Here is a 23,325-nt window from a genome sequence, read left to right on the forward strand (position 1 = left end):
CATGCTTTGCAACCTTTCTGGGCTAAAATAGGGAGTGAGATTAGCTGGATCATGTTTTTGGTGCTGAAACCTTCTGCATATCTTTTTTTGGCTGGAGAGTCTCCCAGGCTCACACTACATCCTCCCTCATAACCAGGGTGGTGGTGGCCAGAATTGGGACCCTGCTCTGCAGCACCCACGTCTTGGCAGAGTTTAAGAGGAAGGCAGAAGTTGTGTTTGGGGGGCCCACCGAGTGGTCCAGCTCTGTCCTGCAGGAGCTTGGGACCATTGCAGGTAAGAGACACCTTGAGCATGCCTTTCTCTCCCTTTCCAACCTTAAATCTGGGGACAAAAACAAACAAAATAATGAAAGAATCAGGACAGAAATAAAGATGCAGACGTAGAGAATGGACTTGAGGACACGGGGAGGGGGAAGGGTAAGCTGGGACGAAGTGAGAGACTGGCATGGACATATATACACTACCAAATGTAAAACTGATAGCTAGTGGGAAGCAGCTGCATAGCACAGGGAGATCAGCTCGGTGCTTTGTGACCACCTAGAGGGGTGGGATGGGGAGGGTGGGAGGGAGACGCAGAGGGAGGAGATATGGGGATATATGTATATGTATAGCTGATTCACTTTGTTATACAGCAGAAACTAACACACCATTGTAAAGCAATTATTCTCCAATAAAGATATTTAAAAAAAATAAAGGTTAAATAATATAGTGTTGAAAAAAAAAAGAATCCTTGACCACATGTAGTGACTATCTATAGAGTTATGGTAGAACCTAGATTTCATGACTTGAAGTTGCAAAGGGTGGGGTCTGCAAGTCTGCTTTTTAAACAAGCTCTCGGTAATTTTTGTTAGCTAAAGTGGTTTAGAATGTTATTTAATTGGCTCCAAAATAGATTTATACACAATTCGAAATTTGTGTAAAGTGAAGCTCCTTCTGGGCATACTTCTCCTTGTAGGAGACCAATCAGGGTTAACGTGACCCACATTTTTTTTCCTGAGTTGATTAAGGAACCTGATTCACTGGTGTGATTTTCAGGGACTTTTGTAAGGAAAGATGTTTGCCTAGAACACGCAGATCTGTACATTATGCAGCACCATTAATAAAACAAATGGAGTTCTGATGGCTTGAACTAAACCCTCATGATTCCTTTTTCTCCCCAGCTGGATTAAGTAAGGAAGAGCTCCGAATGCTTGACAAGGATTTGATGCCTTATTTCCAGCCATCAGCAATCAAATGCCTTCCTGATGAGATATTCAAAGTAGGTACTCAGTTCCTCAAGGAGAATGGGAGCTTGACCCTACTTCAAATCACACAGGGAGGCAGATGGTGGGCCTTGGATTCTAGGGACCTGCAACCAGCCTTCTGCTAATAGGGCCAGAGGAGAGCTGTGTGCCAACAGCGGATGGATCACAAGAGAATTTTAGGTGTTTTTGTTTTTTAAGTATTTTTTTCTTCAATTTAAATGTATCTTTTAATTGTATCTATTTTTATGGTTTCCTTCTCTTCGTAGCCACTGGTACTGATTTTCTATTTATTATGGTATGACAGGTGCATATTCCCTTATCCAACACCCTTGGGGACATATATATATTTCAGAATTTGGAATTTTCCAGATTTTAGGAAGATCACTCTGTGAATCAACAGTATTGTAACTTAATACCTTCAGCAGTGTCTGGGGAAGCACCTTGTAAGCAAATGCATTAATATTTCTGTGAAGAAATCTGTGACAATCACACTAATTGGAATAAATAGAGACTATAAATGGTCTCCCATCAATTTAGGTCAGATTTTGCTGGCAAGTAAGTTTGTCTTAAACTTTGGAAAAAACTTTGTTTTCTGACTTTTTTGGACTTCAGAATTGCAGATGAGGGATAACATTTCCTGTATAACATTTCCTTTTAAAATAAATTTAAGTAAAATATTTTAATTGATTTTAAGAAAAGGGTTAAGGAAGCCACAGTAGGACAGGTGACAAACAGCTATGGAAAAAATTGAGGGGGTTGAATTGGATCAACTGAGGTTAGGGAAGCAGGGTATCCAGTGAGAGGTCCTTCCTTCCTGTACATGTACAAGATTAGGAGAGGGTTTGGTGGGGACAGTCTGCTCTGATGAGGAGTGACGCTGGTGTTCTTGCCCGCTGTGTAACTTGGAAACACATTCTGTCCATAAAAACTGGATAAGGCACACACAGGAGGCTAGACAAACTCCCATGATGCAACATCATTGGTTCATTTTAAGAAAGAGAGCGGACCTTGAACCACTTCAGCACCAAGGACAGTTCCCAGCACAGAACAGGTGTGATAGCTGTTTAGGGGAAATAAGTAAGTCATAGTCCTTAACGCCATTGAGCTTCTCCTCTGGGGGCTCTGCATGGGGTAGGCAGCTTGGTTCTTGATGCTGGCATGTTGCTGAGCACTTTCTCCTGGTCTTGTTTGGAATGCAGTCTGTAGCTTACCTACTCCAAAAATTCCTAGTGGCCACTTACATTGTGGTAGGCTCCAGCCTAGGCACTAGGATGTAGGCTCCAGGCTGGTGCACCTGGGATGCCCTGGTGAAGGGGTAAAACACAGTGCCTCCAGGGGCTTGAAAAGTAACATAAGGGAGTGCAGTGGCCTGGGTAGGGACTGAAGTGAACTGGAGAGCCCTGTCTAAATCTGGGGAAGCTGCTTGTCATCTCTGGCACATTGATGCAGTGTGACAATGTGGGCCAAGTATTGCTGGGTCTTCCTTTTTTATCAGAATCCAGAAATCTCATTTTCATGTGAAATCTCCTGATAATTAAATGTTGGCAACCACTTTGAATCTATATTTTAAAACACAGTGCAATAGGCCTAGAGATTCAATCTGGCCTGTGGGTTGCAAGCAGCAACATTGGAAAAATAGATAATTTTTATAATGCAGACTCTATATTAATGGTAGATGTAAGGTGTAAGCCAGAAGAGCATGTCCTCTGTGTGTGTGTGTGTGTGTATGTGTGCATGTGTGTGTGTGTTTGTGGTGGTGGGGGGGAGGTGATGCTGAATTTTGCAGGACGGGTTAGCTAGGTGGAGAGGGAGGAACAGTGTTCCAGGCAGAAAGAAGTGCTGCCTTCTGGGGGCTGCAGACATGGACCTCCATTCTCCAGGAGTGAAGTGTGCCAGCGCAGAGGACGCTGGAGAGGTGGGCAGGATCCAGAGCTTGAAGCCCTCATTACCATGTTCAGGAGCTTGAGCTGTGGCCTGGAGAGGTGGCAGGGAAGGTTTCTAAGCAGGGGCATGACATGATTCCAGAGAAGCATCAACCTGGACGGGAAAGAAGAAGGTGAAGGAGAGAAGAAGATGGGGTGAAGGAGAAGAACCCCCTTTCTCAGAATCTTTGGGGCCCTTAGAAAATAAGCAGGATGACTTTAGAGGCCCCTGCCATCCCATCTCATTCCACACCTACTGGAACTAGTCACCAAGTCCTCTCTAGGATGGAAGTGACTTCAGAAAACATCTTGTTCAGGGCCCTCAAAGGACTTCTGCTCTCGGCAGGATTTCCCATTTCCGGTGTCCATGGCAGACATCACTAACGGATTACTGTACTTTCCCTTCGCTGAGCCCTCACAGGGCTCAGCAGCAAGGGTTAGAACCACTTAGGAGACGAGTTACCTGTGCCATCCCACATCTAGTCCAAAAGCCCAGAGAGGCTATGAAACTTGCCCAAGGTCACACAGCTGTTATGTGACAGAGCTGGGACACAGATTCAGGTCTTTGCCTTTTAGGTGTGTGTTTTCTCCTCCACATCAGTGTTTCTCAGGTGGAGGACTTGAAGCATTGGGGGTGGGGTGGGGTGGAATCTTGCACTGCATTAAACAGCACTGTCACCTTTTCATCTCTCCTTTACTACTGATTACTTGAAGGAGGAAGTCTCGATTTGGAGCTAAAATGTATTTAACACCTCTATAACACTTAAAATCCCCTCTTTTTCTGTTTTTAAAGAGGCCTCAGGTTCAGACATTGTTGGCCAACACATATAGCTACAATTCAACAGTGTCGTTTTATTTATTATGACATATCTTAAATGAGTACTTATTGCGAGTCATTCCAATTTTCCATTTTTGGAAATTTCCATTAAATTTTTTTCATTTTAAAATAAGCTTATTTTAGTAGTGAAAGAGTGATCTGATTTTAAGTAAAAATCCTAAAGAGGAGCACAAATGGTACATGGGTACGACGCAGATGTGCGGGTCCTGGGCGGATGGCCGAGGTTTGGGAAAGCCGCGGAGGGGCGCCTCTGAGGGCGCTGCCCCCTCTCCCCTGCAGGAGCTGTCCGCGGAGCAGATCGCCTTCCTGGGCCCGGAAAACGCTGCGGCCGTGACCCCAGCCCAGCGCCGGCAGCTCAGCATGTTGCAGCTGCAGAGCCTCCAGCGGGCGCTAGATGGCGCCAAGACACGCTCCTGGCTGGACGCGCCTCCGAGCGCCAGCCCCACCCGGACCCCCTCCTCTCTTTCTCCTCCAGGTGAGCCGGACAGACCCAGACCGGTCCCCCACTCCTAATCCCTTTCCTAGTCTCTTGGTCCGCCCTTCCAGATCTGGGGCGGAGGGAAGGTTCCTAAAATTCAGGGTGGGCTCTCTGACAGTCCTTGGAGATCCTGCATTCCCAGAAAAATCCAAAGTCCCTGCCGAGCACATGTAAATGATTCTCAACTCCAGAGCACTTTAAAATCACGGGGGGAGCCTTTTTTTTAAAAAAAAACTTATTTATTTTTGGCTGCGTTGGGTCTTCGTTGTTGCGCATGGGCTTTCGCTAGTCGCGGCGAGCGAGGCTACTCTTTGTTGCCGTGCGCAGGCTTCTCATTGCGGTGGCTTCTCTTGTTGCGGAGCACGGGCTCTAGGCGCGCGGGCTTCCGTAGTTGTGGCACGTGGGCTCAGTAGTTGTGGCTCGCGGGCTCTACAGTGCGGGCTTCAGTAGTTGTGGCGCTCGGGCTTAGTTGCTCCGCTGCCTGTGGGATCTTCCCGGACCAAGGCTCGAACCCATGTCGCCTGCATTGGCAGGCGGATTCTTAACCACTGCGCCACCAGGGAAGCCCCGCCGGGGAGCTTTTAAAAACTGCCAGTCCCGTGGACCCCACCCAGAACCCACTGAATCAGAATTTCTTAGGACTTAAGTCCTGTCAGTGGTTCCTTTACTCCTCCCTCCTCACCGTTCAGTATTAATTAATACATTCAATTGACGTATACTGGGCACCTGTTAATACTATGTGCCAAGCCTGCGGTAGGAGCAGGGAATACAAAGGTGAGTAAGGCAGGTAAGGCTCTCTCATAAATAAAGAAGATTTCAAATCTGGTAAGACCAGGGGAGGAAAGCAGCAGAGGGTGGCGGTGGTGACTAAGGGCTGAGCTGAGACCGAGGGCCCGGGGGTGTGGCTTTCCTTCCCGTCTTTCCTCCCTGCCTGTCTTACTCTCCCCCTCCCCTCACTCTCCCACTTCTTTGTGACTCCTCTGTCTTTAGCGAGCACCGCCTTTGGACTGAGCTGGTGCCGGGCTCTGGGGAGGCGACTGTGAACCAGCCAGGCGTGTCCTCTGGCCTCTCTGAACTCCCAGTCCAGCGTGGGGTGAGGGAAACTGCTGCACCCCAGCGACCATGAGGCAGTATGAGGGGTGCTGTGAGGGGGGGACACAGGCCCCCAGGGAATGCTCGGGAGAGGCAGCTACCTAGGCTTGGGAAAGCGGGGAGCGGCCGTGGAAACCTCCAGAAGACAGTGATTCCTAAGCTGCAGACCAAGAGAAGAGAAGATGGACGCAGCCAGGTGGAGAGTGTCCCAGGTAGAGGGAAGAGTGAGTGCAAAAACCCAGAGAGTGAAGCTTGGTGCTTCGCCGTCTCCAGGTCTGCCCCAGCCTCCCTTGGGGATAGCAAACTGGGGAATTCCCAATTTCTGCAGCCACAAGTGGCCAGACATGGCACCTGCAAACCAGAGCCACGCCCTTTGACTTACTATTATCTTAAAGCCTTTTCATTGAAATATAATACGCATACATTTAAAAGTTATTTTAAAATGTTACAGTGTTTTGTGTATGTTATATAATGCACACAGTAGGCAATGCACCTGGTTTAAAATACGAAAGGTCTGAAAAGGTGTGCAGTGAGCTATCTCCCCCGTCCCCTGTTCCTTAGTCGCCCAGTTCCCCTCCCCAGAGGCAACCAATGTCACCAGCTTGTGTATCTGTCCAGAGATACTCTATGCATATCCATAGTTTATCCCTGCACTTTTACAAAACTTGTTATACACTTTGTTCTGTGCCTTGCATTTTTCACCTGACAATATACCTCGGAGGTAGCTCCATATCCGTACCTAGGAGCCGTGCAATTGTTATTTTTCTGGCTACGGCATAACTGTAGTTAACTAGATCGCTGTAGACGACAATTCAGTTGTTTCTATTTTTATATTGTTGTGAACAATGCTGCGGCGGATGACCTTATATACTTTAGCATCTGTTCAAGTATATCTGCAGGGTAAACTCTTCCAAGTGGGATTGCTGGGTCAGAAGGTTTGTGCATTTGTAATTTTGATGGATGCTCAGCCAGGCAGGAGAAGCCTAGATTCCTCCTCCTTCCTTTCACCCCACAGGCCTGAGCTGGTGCTGGCAGCTGGGTGAACCCTTCCAGTGGGCCAGGCACTTAATCTCTTGTTTTGTAAATTTGCTTCATTATCTGAATCATCTGGGAGTGATACTTAAAAATCCAAATTCCTGGGCCTGGTACCAGACTTGCTGAATCAGAATTTGCCAGGGAGGATCCCAGAATTTGCGTTTTTAGCATTCTCCCCAGGTGACTCTTATGATTAAGGCAGCTCTGGTAGTCGCTGATTCACACAATCTCAGTTAATTCGCCTTTCCGTCCCCTGCAATTTGGGGTCATTATTCCTGTTTAGGAGTTGAGCAAACCAAGGTTGGGCGAGATCTAGTGAGTGGTTCAGGGAGAGGCCCAGGGAGCTGGCGTGGTGCATCCACCCTCCGCGGGCTGCTGAGACCTCCTGTGCACTCTTGTCTTGTCTTGTTTCCTTTTAGGAGCCTGGGTCTCCCAGGGTCTTGGGCTGGGCTGCCCTCTGCTGGTCCTGATGCCCAGGCTCGTGTGGTGAGTGGCATTTGCGCATTGCCCTGGGGCCCAGGCAGCTGCCCAGGGCACGTGGAGACCGAGGGCGCTGCAGACGGTGGGAGTCCCGCACCCCGACTCAGAGCCTCAGTGGGGGCAGAGAGACCCCGGGGCCTTGGAATTGAAGAAGCGCTAAAAGGAAGAATAATTGTTGAAAATGATCTCGCACGTTCTTAACCTGGCTTGTGTCCTCAGCAGGGAGGCATTCTCAGCCTCATTTCAGTCTCCCTAGTTTTCCAGCTTGCAGACAGAGAAGCTGGGGAGGGAGGGGTGTTTCCTGTCAAAGCATGAAGACCTTAGTACAAGTTACTGCCCTCCCTCCAGAGGGAGATGCCGGAGAGCAGTGGGTGCAGGCAAAGGCGCTGTTTTTGCCAGGGCCTGATACGGCTTCAATTCTGGCTTAATTTCCCCTCCTTGGAGCTATGGGATGCATTGGATTTCTCCTTCTTGGATACTTCGCAGAGCTGAAATAAATGAATCCCGCAACAGACGCCAATATTCCTGCCTGATTGCTGGGATTAATTGATGTTTTGGTGGGCATTGCATTGCTTGGAAATTAAAACAGTTAACATGGCTCAACGTTAAATCAGTTTTAAAATACATTTTCCAGATGCCTTCCATTTCCTTGGGAGGCAGCTGAATGAATGGCTGTGGAATTATCAGTTAAACTTTCAAAATATTCCTTTCTTGATGGAGGTGGTGGCTCTTCTTGTTTTAAGTTGCTCTGGGCTTTGGGGATGGGTTGAAATAAAAGAAAAAAAACTGTGTAAGCCAGTCACTCCTGTGATTATGGCACAGCAAAACAAACGCACCCACCGGCCCAATCCTTTTGGAGGCCGGGATGGAGTTACCTCTGGAAATTCGCAGGATGCTCTTGGCCTTTGGCTCAGGAAGGCAGAGCTCAGGAAGGGGTGCTTTGCCGCCTCCCAGGTGTTATGCCTTCTCAAATTCAGCCAACCAAGTTGTTTCGCACCACATCACTTAGGTGGCAATTTAGGCATCCTGAGTACTTCTGTGTAGCCATCAGCACGTTCTGGGCCCTTTTCCTGGTCACATCCACAGTAGACGTCTCATCTGGAGACAGGAAGAGCCTGCTTGAGTTTCCAAAAATCCCTGGTGTTCCATCAGAGGTGGGTGGGTCTTAAACAGCATCCTAGGTAGATGTTATAGAGGCTGGTGTGTTTTCAGATGTCACATGTGATTATTACAGAAAATTAAAAGACCGGGGTGTGGAGAGTGTGGCTCTGCGGGTGTTACTTGGGGTCTGATCTGGTTTTCTTTCATCCTAGCAGGGAAGTGGCAACTAGTGCTGCTTCTCTAGCACAGATCGTTTGTCTTGTTACAAACTCGAGCCCCAGTTTAGCTGGGCTGGACCAGCTGCTTGGAGAGGGACGCTGGGTGAGAATGTGTCTGCCCAGATTCCCATCAGAGGGGCCTTGGACCTCGCTCAGTATTCCCACTTTCTTCCAGCCTTGGATTATCCTGGGCAGGAACAATAACAACAATCTCGTTGGAGTTGGACTTCACACTGCCAATATCATGTAGTCTTTGTGTCTCACTTTCCCTTCTGATCATTTGTTTTTGGTTTAATTCCTGGATTGCTCCTCCCATCGTGGATGACAATAACAGCTCCTGTTTGGGAGGCTAAGTCTGCATCTGAGGGCTTTAGCTGTGTCATTAGCTCATGTCATCGTCATCATGATCCTGCCAGGTGGATGCTGTTGGTTCCCTTTTTCCAGATGAGGGGAGAGAGCCCGAGAGAGGTAAGAAACCCTTGTCTGAGGCCTCTCAGGTAGGGAGGATTTAAATCCTGACTTTTTATCTCGCCCTGTGCTGCCTCCTGGATGGGTACTCTTGAACTTCTCTAATGAGTTAGATCAGAGAGAGCTTCTGTAGATCCCGTCCTCTCCTCCTCTGGCGGGAGGCCAACTTGCCTCACAGCACATATAATTGGTGATTGCCTCAGGCAGGAAGACAAATCCAGCTTATGCCCTGCAGGACCCCTGGGGTCTACGGTTGAAATGCTCAGTCCTCTGCACACAGGAAAGCAGCGGGTCACAGCGCAGGTGCCACTCCCGTTCACCTTTCAATGTCAGCCGTACCGTTGGATTCCCAGCCTCCACCTTCTGCAACTTCTCCCAGCTGTTTGCAGAGATCACGGACACTGGCATGCAGGTCACAGTGTGCTGGCCATGGCTCTGATCGGTCAGGACCTGTGCTGTACTGGTTATTAAAATGTTTGAATATCTCTCAGCTATATCCTTTTACAGAACCCCACCTTCAGGCTTGACGGGAGTGGGAGTCTTTCTGCAACTTCAGCCTGCCATCCAGTGGGGCTGAGAATTAAGCTATTCTCTCTAGTCCTGGAACCCAGGGCTTCAGCCACAGCTGCTGGGATGGGCTCCACTGCCAAGGAGAGGTGGCTGTGTGTGTGGGTGCGTGTGCAAATGTGTGTGTGCGTGTGTGTTTACCTGGCTTTACTGAAGAAATGCTGTCATGGAAGAGACAGTAAACAACTGAATATTAAATATTCCCTATTTATTTGTCCTTAAAATTTCTTTGCCCACCCTTGCCTCCTGAGGTCCTTTAAAACATCTATATTGCCTCCCTATAAAACATGTATATAATAAACAGTTAAGCCCGGCAGAATTCCAGACCACACAGTGTCTTAAGTGGGACGTCTACAAAGTGCATGTCTTGAAGCCTTCTAGAAGTGAGTGTCCTCTCTGCAAATCCATCCAGGATGTCCAGCAATTCTTGGGATTCTCAGCCACCACAGGAGGGTCATTTTACACTTCTTGACCTCCACTGCCCCAGGTACTGATTGTTTTAGAAAGGGACATAACTTGTCTGATCCTTGGAGACATCTGCAACCTACCTTGTTTGCCTTCACTTTTTATGAGCCAGATCAGATACATGCTGATGAAATCTGGAGCGAGGGGCTGTCCTTTCCCAGGAGAACTCTGGCCCTGAGGAATTCCTTCCAGTCTCTGAGACCCTCCAGAACACTCCTGTTGGATGCAGGGTGGGTGGGTGGGAGGACTAGACGATTGTTCTCAAATCTTCTGCTCACTCCCTCTGTTAGGGTGGAACATCCAAGCCTTTGCTGTGTGGCTTTGTCATGCAATTCAATAGGTAGAGTCTAATTCCCTACCTGCTAACTTTGGGCTTTGGCCGTTGAACAGACATGACACAGTCCACCAGCAGCAGTCTTACCCGTGCTTGCATGATTTGGCTTGACCTCTTGGCAATTGCTTCCTCATGTGAGGAGACCTGTGGGTGAGGAGACATGAGGAGCAGACCTGAGCCCAACCCACAGCTTGGAGCCAAGCTGAGATCAGCAGAACCCAGGTGAGCTCAGCCAAGCCCAGGAGAGCCACAGCCAACATGAATACTCATATGCAAGAAATAAATATTTGTTAAGGGAAGCCATCGAGATTTGGGGGTTATTTGTTACTGCAGCCAAAGCTGACTTATACTCCATGTCATCAACATGCCTTCCTTGCACAGTGCTGGTCCCATGCTGGGGATAGGAAGGTGATGCACTCTATCCCTTTCTTCACATTCCCATCATTTACCATGTACCCATGCCCATTTGTGAAGCTCTTTGTCAAGTGCTGTGCTACTTGATACATCGTCATGGCCCCTAACTTCCACTTATTTCCCATTTTCAAGATCAGGGGTCATAGAAATCAGGTCCCAGATGCTCAGGGGTCAGAGCTTATGCCCATAACATGGTTGTTCTACCTGCTCTGCCATGCAGCTTTCATATCTAATGACTTATTGAACTATTTCCCCTTGAGCACTCACTGATCCAACATCATTCCCTCCAACCTACAGCTTAGCTACACTCCCTGGTACTGTCAAGACTCTGTAAGCTGGAGTCTCCCAGAAGAATTTTCAGGTCAAGTAATAGCACATGGCATAGGTGCACAGGCCCATCCTCAGGGGAGAATGCCCCAGTTGAAGAAGCCATCTGGCTCTTTCCCAGGTGTGTGTCATCTCCTCCATTCACACCGGAAGCTGGAAGACACTTTGAAGTGACTGAGGTCAACAAGTCTGGCCTTGAGCTACCCTCCCTTGCAGATCTCCCCCATCATCTTCATCTGCTCCTTGTCATGTCAGGCCCATTGAGACCCCACTCTCCACCATGACATCTTGGGTCAGGGAACCTGAGACTGATGGGCAGGCTGGCGGGTTCCCATTAGTGTCCAGTCAGCTCCAGGACCTCTCATACCAGGAAGGATTTGGGATTGGAGGAATGGGCATGATAACTCACCAGCATTTAGCCCCTGTGGGCAGAAACCTTGACTGTCTTGTTCACTGCCATATTCCTCCTGTTCAGTAGTCCCCAGTAGGCTGGGTCATGGTTGGTGTTCATGACATATTTGTTGAATATGTAAATGTTTCATTTTCCTCCTCACACCAAACTGAACTCAGTAGGACCTTTGATCAGGCAAACATTATCTTAGAAGATTTAACTTAGGGTTTTGTTTCCAGGCCCCTCCCTGTATCTCACACATGGGGGGAGAACTTACCATCACCTCCATGCTGCTGATTCCTGATGGCATCTCCTCCTCCCCACACAGCTGGGTGAGCAGTCAGCCTAGCAGGAGCCCCTCCACGTCACCTGTAGGTGGTGTATCTGGAACCTCTTGACTTATATCCCTGCTGAGAGCTGGGAAAGGGTCTGGATTCAGGCCTAGCTGGATCCAGGAGCTCCAACAACATCCCCAGGAGATGGCTTCCCTCTTGCTATCTTTTGACTCTGACTTTAGATTTGGCTTCTTTCCTAGGCAGGCTTTACTTTCATGGTGGCCACCATCAGCTTTAGACTCATAGCCTAATACTTTAGCATTATTGAGAGAGAGAGAGAGAACTTGGTCCTTCCTGGTCATGTCAGCAAAAGTCCCTGGATTCACTTTGATTGGGCCTGCTTGGGGCAGGTGACATCTCTGAACTGACCACTGTGGCTGGGATGGTGGAGTACACCAGTTGGCTGAGGCTAGGTTAGGAGATTACCCCAAATCCTACCCCAAATCACACTGACTGAACAAGAAAGGGCTGATTCCAGAAGAGTTCAATTACCAAACTGTGTAGACAGAATTCTAAGCTGGCCCCAAACTCCCTGGTGTGCACGGCCCGTGTAACCTCTTCCCCACAAGGGCAGGCAGAACCTGTGCATGTGAGGGGATGTCACTCCCATGACTGGGTTGCTAATCAATTGACTTTGAGTTAATCAAAAGGGCAATTGTCTGGGTGTGCCTGACTTGATCAGGTGCACCCTTAAAAGGAGCCAGGACCTTCCTGATGACAGAACTGTTCAGAATGTGACAGCCTACGGGGGGGCCACATGGCAAGGACCCAGGGTGGACTTTAGGAGGAGAGGGAGGTCCCTGGCTGATGACCAGCAAGAAAACAGAGACCTCGGCCATACAATCAGAAGGAACTGAAGTCTGCAAACAACCAGCCATCCTGGAGGAGGACCCCAGCCCCGGATGAGACCCCAGCTCCAGTGACACCATGATTTCAGCCCAGTGAAATTCTGAGCAGAGAACCCAGTTGAGCCATGCTGAGCCTTCTGACCTACAGAACTGTGAGATAATAAATGTGTGTTATTTAAGCTGCTACGTTTCTGTCCATTTGTTATGCAGCAATAGAAAACTAAGACACAGAATAAGGGGCAACAAATGCAGGGGAGGCAGTGACTGAGGTGTACACGGAGCTGAGAGCTGGGTGGCCATTTTTGGTTGAAATAGACTCGCTCTGGAATTTAAGCTTAGCCTGGAAACCTGTCCATGAGCATGAGCACCCCCTGCCGCCTCCCTCCACCCCACCAGAGTTTCCTTGGGTGGGCATCCTACTCCTTTTCTGTCTCTCCCTCTAGGATCTTTTGCTTCTTGGCAGGAGGGAGGCCTGGTATGTTTATTTATCTTTTGCATTTGTCATTTAGAGTGACTTAGCATCAGTTCCTCCTTCCCCACAATACTGTGAATTTCCTTTGGGAACATTCCTCTGGGACTTTTGCTCACGTGGATTAGGTGGGATCAATCCCACCTTCAGCTCCAGTGCTGGGCTCTGATTCACTGAAACCAGTCAGCTTCCCCTGTCTACAGTGATTGATCAGGGATGGGCCAATGAGAGCCAGGCCTGGGATTTTTATTCAACTGTTGGGCAGGGGGGAGAGTGAGAGAGAGAGACAGAGCGAGAGCGAGAGCGAGAGCGAGAGCGAGAGAGAGAGAGAGAGAACGTGCACAAGAGAGAGTGAGAGCAAGAGAGAAAGCTTCTCTTTCCTTCTGAACTTGAACTGTTCAGCCATCTTGAAATTGTGAGAAGTTGTATGAAGGAATGGAATTAAGAAATGGAATGAGAAGAATGGAGTTAAGGGATGATGTGAGAAAACCCAGGTTCTAGTAATAGTTTTTGGAGCCTGGATCAAACCATACCTGCGAATCTGCCTGTGGATCATTCAGTTACATGAACAAAATTGGGTTGGATTTTCTGATGCTTACAACTGATTGGAATGGCTTCTCTTGCCTTGCTTTTTCTTAATTTTTGGATGTCTGCAGATTGTTTTTTATTGTGGGTGCAGCTGATCACAAAGTGTCATTTTCTCTATAACAAATAGTTTCCCAGGGCCCCTAACAACACTGTTTTTGCCTGAATGTGGCTCAGATGCACCTGAGTGTCTGATGGGTTACAGGGACCCTGGTTTTAAAAACTATCTTTACATAGATGATGAAATAGCCATTTAATGGTCAAGGTTTTTGCCTTGAGCCCTAGGCTTATTCTGGAGATGACACTCATCTGAGGTGGGAGATTTGCTCCTCTCACCCTCCGGGGGCCTTCCTAGTTGGGAATTTGGCCTCAGGTGGCTTAGTCATATCCGGCTGACTCCAAGTACTCAAGTTTGGATCTGCTTGTCCAATGGGGTGGTGCCTCCTGTCCCCCCCAGGGCAGCCAATACCATCTCCTGCTTTTTTCCCTCCTGATTTAGCATCATGCAGGGCACGAATTCTGGGGTGCAGGACAGGGGCCTTTAGTTCTCCTGTATAGCCTGGGTCTGCTGGCACAGCAGCCTGCTCTTAGCAAGTCCGATTTTCTAACTGGCAGCCAGCAGCATCTTGTCGTATGACTTCTGGTAAAGGCCTCCCTGGTCTCTGCACAGAAGAGGTGGGGAGCTTTTCTCTTTGTTGTGTATAGTTCATGACTGTTCCCATAGTCAGACACCCATACCAGTCTTGTCAAGTACTTGGCTAAAGCAATGAAAGAATGGAGCTTGATATGCAAGAATGCTGCCTGGATCTCTGTGAATACGATATTATGGTTCTTCATTTCCCACCCTCCGCAAGAACTGACAGTCTTACAGCATCCCGAGGCAGGCTCAAAAACCTGTATTACACTTCCCAGTAAAGCCTCTAGTCCTGGGCAGTCGTAGCTTTATTTTAAAAGCTATTTTGTGTTTCTCCATGCTGGTTGGAATGGCAGCTTTGGAGCGCTTACCGATGTCTGCTCTTTCCTAGGAGAATTGCTATGACTTCTGCACTTTTTAGAAGCTCAGATCAAGCTGTCAGGTGTTTTGTTTATGTTTGGATATTTTTCTGTGTGTACCTCCAGATCCACTCTCCACTTATATCATTGCCTCTGGCTTGCAGCTGGGATTGGGCAGTGGGGCCAAGCAGGAGATTGGAAGGTCCTGACTCCCTTTCTGCCAGCCTGAGGGTCGCGTCCTCCGTGAAGGCCACAGTTCCTTTGGGCTGCTCTGTCTGACAGCTACAATGCGCTCTGGGTTCCAGAAGCCTCTCTATCCCTTTCTCTTTTAGCCTGGGGGTAAGGGCTTGCCACTGCTGACCATTCCAGGGTAATTCACATTCCTTATTTTCTCTTAACCCTGCCTGTACCTCTGCAATACTCTTTTCATTAAACTCTCTTCAAATACCTCATTTGAGTGTGCCATCCTTTTCCTGCCAGGACAAGACTGATCCATTTAGAACAACCAGTGCCAAAGAATGCACTCTCCAAAGGCTGCAAAGGGAGTCCCAAAGAAGTTTCTCCAATGTCCCTCTGATTTGGGGTGGTTGTCCACCTCCAGCATGGATGAATCAGGTCAATTAATACTGCCCTATTTTATCTGATGAAGTTTGTTATTGATGTCATGAAGATGCATTCCTTTTACTTCTGGCTCAGGAATAGCTAGCTGGGCACTGCACCTGTGGTTAATGACCCTGGATACAATTCTCAAATTAATCTGGGGTCAGCTGAATCTATCCAGCCTGTGAGGAGCCCCCCAGTTACTTTTTTTTTTTGGTTAAAAAATTGTTTTAAACATCTTTATTGGAGTATAATTGCTTTACAATGATGTGTTAGTTTCTGCTTTATAACAACATGAATCAGCTATAGGAGCCCCCCAATTTCATGACCAAGGAAAAACCAAAGCCCCACCTGGGTTTCTGTGAATTCCTGGTGAATCACTGCCTCTGGGATCCTCCTAATTGTATACTATTTATGCACCTCATTGCCCCAGGTGTGAATCATCTCAAATAATAACCCATTCACACAAAAGCGCTAGTGGGTAAATGTGGTGGGCATCTTCTAGGGTGGCCCCTAATGGTCCCTGCCTCCTGGTGTTCATACCCCTGTGTAACACCCTTCCCTGAGTGTGGGCTGGGTCCAATGACTTGTTTTTAATCAGTAGAATGTAGCCAGATGTTGTCCCTGAGATAAAGTTACAAAAGACTGGGGCTTCCTTCTTTCTGACACGCTCTCTCTTGCTCATTCTGATACATCCAGCCGCCATGTAGTAAGTGGCCCTAGGGAGAGGCCCCACGGCAAGGATCTGAGGGCAGCCTCTGCCAACAGCTCATGAGAAGCTGCATTCAGCCAACAACGTGTTCCCCAGTGTAGCCTTAAGATGAAACCTGGCTGACACCTTTATTGCAACATGTGAGAGAGCCTGAAGCGGAGGGCCCCGTTAAGCCAGGCTCAAATTCCTGACCCACAGAAACTGTGAGATAATAAAGATGTGTTGTCTTAAGCTATTAAGTCTTCGGGTGATTTGTTATGCAGTGATATGTAGCTAATACAGTAATCTAAACTTTACTGATGATTGCAATGGAGAGACCAAAGTCGGATTTGTATTGCACATCTCGCAATGAATGACTAACTAACCCCTCCAGCAGGCATTTCTCTGCATCCTCAGGCCCATCAGTGCTGCGGAATCCTCTGTCTTGCTCTCTCTCTCTCTCTTTTTTTTTTTTTTTTTTTTTGCAGTATGCGGGCCTCTCACTGTTGTGGCCTCTCCCGTTGCGGAGCACAGGCTCTGGATGCGCAGGCTCAGCGGCCATGGCTCATGGGCCTAGCCACTCTGTGGCATGTGGGATCTTCCTGGACAGGGGCACGAACCCGTGTCCCCTGCATCGGCAGGCGAGCTCTCAACCACTGCGCCACCAGGGAAGCCCTCTTCCTCTCTCTTGATAGCACTCTTCAACTTGGCAGTGTCCAGCTTCGTTGACTATTATCTTCCTTAGGATTTTCAATTCTTTCTCTGTCCACTTTGCAGAGACTTTTAGTTCTTACTAACGTCTACTCCCATACTCGTTGACAAACTCCTCCAGGTGTCCAGCAGAACACTGTCCTCTCTGTCAACACAGCCCATCTTTCTTGGGGAGCAGTGCAGGTTATAGATCTAGAAAATATCTGTTACATAAGTCTCTCAGCTCTTTCTTGCATATATTGCTATTCAACAGCTTAAAGCTATTGAAAAATGCATGCAAACAAAATTTTCATCTAAGAAAGAAAATGGCCTTATGACAGTGTTCGAATCACATTCTCATGTTGCATGTTAAGGAGAAGTACATGCCACTGGAGAAAAATCTTTTAAATTCTATGCTTTTGGGGCTTCCCTGGTGGCACAGTGGTTAAGTATCTGCCTGCCAATGCAGGGGACACAGGTTCGAGCCCTGGTCTGGGAAGATCCCACATGCCACGGAGCAACTAAGCTCATGTGCCACAGCTACTGAGCCTGCGCTCTAGAACCACAACTACTGAGCCCGCATGCCATGACTACTGAAGCCCGTGTGTCTAGAGCCCGTGCTCCACGACAAGAGAAGCCACCACAATGAGAAGCCCGCACACCTCAACAAAGACCCAACGTAGCCAAAAATAAATAAGTAAAAAAAAAGAAAATATGATATATACATACAACGGAATATTATTCAATTTAAAAAATAAAGGAATTCCTGCTGTTTGCAACAACATGGATGAACCTGGAGGGTATTATGCTAAGTAAAGTAAACCAAACACAGAAAGACAAATACTGTATGATCTCACATATGTGGAATCTGAAAAAGTTGAACTTACAGAACCAGAGAGTAGAAATGTGTTTTCCAGGGGCTAAGGGTTGGGGAAAATGGGGAGGTGTTAGTCAAAGTGTTCACAGTTTCAGTTATGTACAATGAGTAAGTCCTGGGGATCTAATGGACAGCATGGTGGCTGCAGTTAATAATACTATATTGTGTATTTGAAATTTGCTGAGAGTAGATCTTGAGTGTTTTCACTACAGAAAATATGACTATATGAGGAGCTGGATATGTTAACTAGCTTGATTGTGGTAACCATTTCACAGTGTATACATCTATGAAAACATCACATTGTACACCTTAAATACATACAATTTTTATTTGCCATTTATACCCTAAAGAAGCTGGAAAAAAATTTTACAAAAAAAGGAAAAAAAAAAAAGAGTGGCTGACTAGTCAACAGATTGGGGCTTCTATTTGAAACCCTGCTGATTTTCTGTATTGACAGCATCTTCATGTATATGCATGTGTCTCCTGATCAGAGAGGCCTGTCATAAAACTCTAGAGCATAGCAATCTATCTCTTTGAGATTCTCCAGCAGCCCCTGAGGTGAATTCCCCATGTGCCCTGTGTCCTATATTTTAGATCGAACCTATCACAAACATAGCCCCTAACTTTGCTGGCAATCTGTCCAGCTATTTTCATATGATCCTATAAGACAGAAACTTAAATTCCAGATACTGAGGTTCTTTGGTGTTCATCTGGGCAGCAGACTACTCTGTGTGTTCATCTATAATGTGATATTTTCTTCATCTCTGAAATAATTGTATGGTGCGCTTTACTGTATGTGTCTGTACATGTCAAGGGCTGAGTATTCCAGGAAATATCTGTACTTGAATTTCTAGGTAAAATAAGAATCAGAAAGAATGGGTCTTGAAATACATGGAACTGGAAGTTCAAAGTTGAAAATAAGGGTGAAGGCTGAGAGACAGTAGCAGGGAAGGGCTGGATCTGGGGAGGGCTGTGGACAAAAGCCTGGTTCTCCCTACAGTGGAATGTGCATCACCTGGGGGTGGCAGACTACAGGTGTGTGGAGTCCAGGGCCACAGCTGACACCTATGTTTCTTTAGGTGAATTACAAAGAGGTGCCACTTCTGTACAGGTGAATTAAAAGTAGTTCCTTCTCTGGGTATAGTGGACCAATTACCAAAAGGCATCCCTTCCTTTGGCTGAAACTCTTTGGACCAAGCCAGATGGCTTAACAAGTGATCCGAGGGAGGACTTGATTTCTGACCTCATTCATCACCTTGGTCAGGTGCCTTTGTGAAGTGCACACACAGTCCAACTGTGCTTGAAGGCCTTGCGGGTACCTCCTATTCCTCCTCACTACAAAACTCAGCCACTCAGCTGAGAGAAGCATTTTAAAATTTAAATGAAGTTAAGGTAAATTTGTGTATAAGTTATAAGGAATGCCATCCTGGTGAACGAGGTTAGATGAGATTGGTAATATCTACCTGAATCAGGGTCTAGAAGATTTACTTGAGTTTTCCTTCCTTAGAGAAAGAATTAAATTGTTTATCTGATTGAACCAGGGCTTGTGTGACATTTCAGCAGAATTTGAATGTATATGTGCATATTCTAAGGCTGATTTGGAAATTAACACTTGAATACTGTATATGTAAGAGAGGCCTACTTGGTTTGAAATAGTCTCTTTCATTCTTTTCAGCTTATTGGTAACTATGAGTTGATTTATCCCTAAATAGTTCAAAGCTTTTTCTGTTTTAGCTCTGGGAATAAGGTTTTTCTTCTTTTCAAAGATGTAGTATTTCTGCTAACAATACAGAAAGATAGCAAAGATAAGAACCTTCAGGGCTGTTTGAAGACAAAATGGTTTTCTGAATTGGACATTCATTAGAGTGAAGGGATACACCTCTAAATCTGTGTTGTATGATTTTGGGCTTGTTTGTTTAATGGATTTCTTTGCTTAAACTTCAGGTGCATGAGTGATAATTTTAAAGAGCAGAGAGATGGACAAATGCTATCTAATTTATAAATCTTTTCAAAGGCATTTAAAATTTCTCTCGAGTTTATTTTTCATAATCTTGGTTTAAGGCAAGAGTGATTGTTCCCCTCCCTCCACATCTCAAAAGATGGGGCTTTTTTACTTACAAGTTCTCTGACCTCAGAGGAGGAGGCAAAGGTTTCCAGAAGGGTTAGAAATGAAGGTGGGGTGGGGAGACAGGCCCTAATTACCAAGGGTGTTGGAAACCATGTGGAAGAGCCACTGGTTTAGGATTGCTGGTTTAACAGTGGATTCTTTTATCTAACTCTTGGTTGTGTTATGGGAATTAAGATGATGGATGTGCCCAGTGTTAGCTACTGTTATTCTCAGTCCCGCATGTGAGTTTACCGGGCGTATTTGGGGACATTTGTACCAAGGGTTATGGGAGAACGAATTTGTGGTGGACATTTCAGCCCAGTGAACTTCTCAGGATTTAGGCTGAGGAAGGTGGGGACGGCCCTGGGGCTGGCTGGCTTGGTGGAGGGCTCTTGCGTTGGGGTCCTGAGAGCCCCAGGATAGGAGATAAACTTTGCCACAAGACCTGGGGACCGCTGCTACCACTCAGGCTTCTGTGAGAATCGGCTTGAAACTCAGACTCTGTCAATGAGGTATTTTTGTTGCCTTGTGTCTGCCTGATTTTTTAATGTGACTTTCCATTCTGCTTTTGCAACTTTGATGATCTGTGATGTATTTTGTTCCTCCTCAGAGCATGCAGAAGTAAAATGACAGAGTGTTTCAAAACCAGATTGCCATAATTAATTTTTTAAGTTGCATTTGATTTTTAAAATTATAACCTCTTCTTTTAAAATAATGTAAGATGTACAAGAGTTACAGATGTGCTGAATACTCGTCAGCCAGCTTCCCCAGAGATATTTATGTAATCTGATTACATTGTCAAAAACAAGAAACTGATGTTGGCATAATACTATTCCAATTGATTTTAAGCTTTATTTATTTATTAATTACTTAATTGACTTAATTGGGGTATTGTCCAGAAGCAGCTACCACAAACTCTGTAACTCCTGGCCCAAGGAGTTGCAATTAAGCTCTATGAGAACAGCCAACAACTTACATGTTAGAAATTTCTGTGATGACATCCCCTTGTTGTGAGGGAGCCAATATGATTTTCCTCATCAAGAGGAAGAGAGGACTCTTCCTTGAGAACTGTGTGTGGGCCATGAGCATATCCAGAATACCTTGTTGGAGGATATTTTATTCTTCATTTTCTTGAGTAAATGCCCTAGCAACCATGATGGGACAAATCTAGCTGACCCACTTGCCGTAAAAAATAATGAAAGATGAGGGACTGTTAAATAGATCATAGAACCTAAAGGACCTGCTGATGGTAGAGGAGAACCCAGCTCTTTGCTCAGCATCCCAGAAGAAATTGCCTTGGACGTGGACGTTGATGATGGGGGCACTTATGGACCGAGAAGGGGTAACCTCATTATTGCACAAATGGAATATAGAGAGGAGGTTTGGGTGGAGGTGAGTGGACGGGCAAAGAGAGGACAAAATCTAGCTCACTTGAAGAATAGCAATATTACAAAGGGCAAAGTTGACGATATGGGGCAAAAAGGGGATAATCATAAGAAGACCATTTTCGAGCATTGCCCATTGATGCTCTCCATGCATTATCCTCTTCAATCAGCACGACCACCTGAAGAGGTAAGTAGTGGTGTCCTCGTTTCATAGAGGAGGAAACTGAGGCTTGGATATGATGTTGGAGAGGGTCTGGAAGACTGGTTTCCAAAGGGGATGCGTCATATGCTCTGCTGTTACCCACGACACTCTGCCTCTCTCACTCCTCTGCTTCTGAACAGACGCTGTCTTTCCAAGTATTGTCTATTGTCCCTTCAAAACCTACCTTTAATTCACCCACTTCTTTCTGTCTCCTCTGTCATCACTCCAGGCTACCATCATGTCTCAACTGTCCATGGCAGCAACCTCTCACCTGATCCCTTCACTTTCTATTTTGTCTCCTGCCTGGGCTGTTCTTTCAACAAAAGCCAGAGAAACCTCAAACAAATACATATCTGCTAAGGTGATTCCCTTCATTTTAACCATCAAAGCCTCCCTTAACGTTACCATAAAATCCCAAACTCTAATCGTGGCCTGTAAAGCCCAGCATGGTCTGGTCCCTGCCAACCATGTGTTTCCAAAAGTGTTTCCTTCTGCTTCAACACTTTTCCTTCCACTTTGGACCAGTGAAATGACTTATCTTTCAAGTCTGTTGTGGACTAAATGTCTGTGTCCCCCCCAAATTCATATGAGACCTTACCCTCCAATGTGAGGATATAAGGAGGTGGGGCCTTTGGGAGGTAACTAGAATTAGATGAGGTCAGGAGGGTGGAGTCATCATGAATGGCATTAGTGCCCTATAAGTGTCGCAAGAGAGCTTGCTCTCTCTCCCTGCTCTCTGCCGTGTGAGGACACAACGAGAAGTCAGCCATCCATAACCCAGAAGAGGACCCTCATGAGAATTCAACCATGCTGGTACCCTGATCTTGGATTTCCAGCCTCCAGAACTATGGGAAATAAATTTCTGTTGTTTATAAGCCAATGTCTGGTATTTTATCAACCCAAACAGACTAAGACATGGTCTCACTCTCACCTTAAAATATCACTTCTCTAACTTCCCAAATTAAAGCAGGCCTCCTATTCTCTTGTAAGAGTGATATATTTTTCTCAGAACACTTTTCACAATATGTAATTATTTGTTTTTTGTGATGATTTGTTTAACATCTGTATCTCCCTATTAGGTCATAAGCTCCATAGGATCAGGGCCTTGTTCTTATTGCCCAGCATTGACTTTATTTCCAGGGCCCCAGGCAGTGCCTGGCATGTAAAGAGGCACTCGATAAATATTTGTTGAATAAATGAATGAATGAATGAACAAAGATATGTAGGATTGCTGACAATTCTAGCTTTTGGATTTCAGTATCATTTTTCATTTACTTTCTTAAACAGCAATATTTTAAAGTTATACTTTCAGCTAGAAGGTATAAGAGTTTGAAGCAAAATCTCAAAATCAGTGACTTGTAACATGGAAGGATGCATGTCCACACAACCCAAAGTTTGTTTCTCACCTGGGATATGACTTTGCCTCTGAGTTTGCTAGTGAACTTGACCACAAAGACGCTGAGTGCACTGCCAGCCACAATCAGCAATCGAGTAGTGGGCGCTGGTGTCAATCTTAGAAACATGAGATATTCTTAGATGCTTATTTTTATAATTGGTTATATTATGGAGTTGCTAAAATGGGCCCAAACCATATGTCTCCATCGAGAAATGTCTGAGGACTGATTGCATGAAACAAAACGCTAGCAGAGACATTGAAAAACTAATTGTGTGACTTTGGATGCAAAGCAAGCACTCGTGTTTTTTATAACTGAAAAGAAAAGTCTTGGCTTGGAACATTACAATGAGGAATACAATCAAACAAACAGATAAAAAAATTGTCTCTTCATTCAAGGTCAGTTTAGAATCGCTAACTGAAATGTGAAAGGTACATGTGATAATAGAAAACCTAGTGGAGCCTGGAGCTGTAGAAATGGTTGAAATTATTTTGGGTCAAAAAGAGGCAGGCAAGATGAAAAAAGTGCCCTTATTGAGTGACACCATCAAATGGGTTCAAAAGACACACTTGGGCAATTGGTGGAGAGACCCAGGGGCAGCCAGTCCTTTACATGGTGATTAAAGGGGAAATGTCAGTGGCTTGGCCGTTTCACCATCTAAAATAATGAAGTCCATGACGACATGCTAATTTGCTCAGGCTGAATGGGATAGCAGCTGGTGAACACTTTTCATCAAGATAGAATTTTTCTCCTTTTCTAGCAAGTATCGATACTTG

General features: G+C 46.2%; 1 protein-coding gene across 1 annotated transcript in view; it reads left to right on the plus strand.

The window, feature by feature from the left end:
* OTOA (otoancorin) overlaps positions 1–7,098 on the plus strand; it is a gene marked incomplete at both ends in the record, with an annotated part of 60,398 nt that extends 53,300 nt beyond the window's left edge. The window contains 4 exons of the mRNA XM_079720128.1: positions 137–273; positions 1,160–1,257; positions 4,283–4,478; positions 7,028–7,098. Coding sequence (XP_079576254.1) covers positions 137–273; positions 1,160–1,257; positions 4,283–4,478; positions 7,028–7,098 — 502 coding nt within the window. The remainder of the gene's footprint in view (positions 1–136; positions 274–1,159; positions 1,258–4,282; positions 4,479–7,027) is intronic.
* Positions 7,099–23,325: the final 16,227 nt, after the last annotated feature.

This window comes from Hyperoodon ampullatus (assembly GCF_949752795.1).
Source record: "Hyperoodon ampullatus genome assembly, chromosome: 14".
In the NCBI taxonomy this organism is placed as follows: Eukaryota; Metazoa; Chordata; class Mammalia; order Artiodactyla; family Ziphiidae; genus Hyperoodon; species Hyperoodon ampullatus.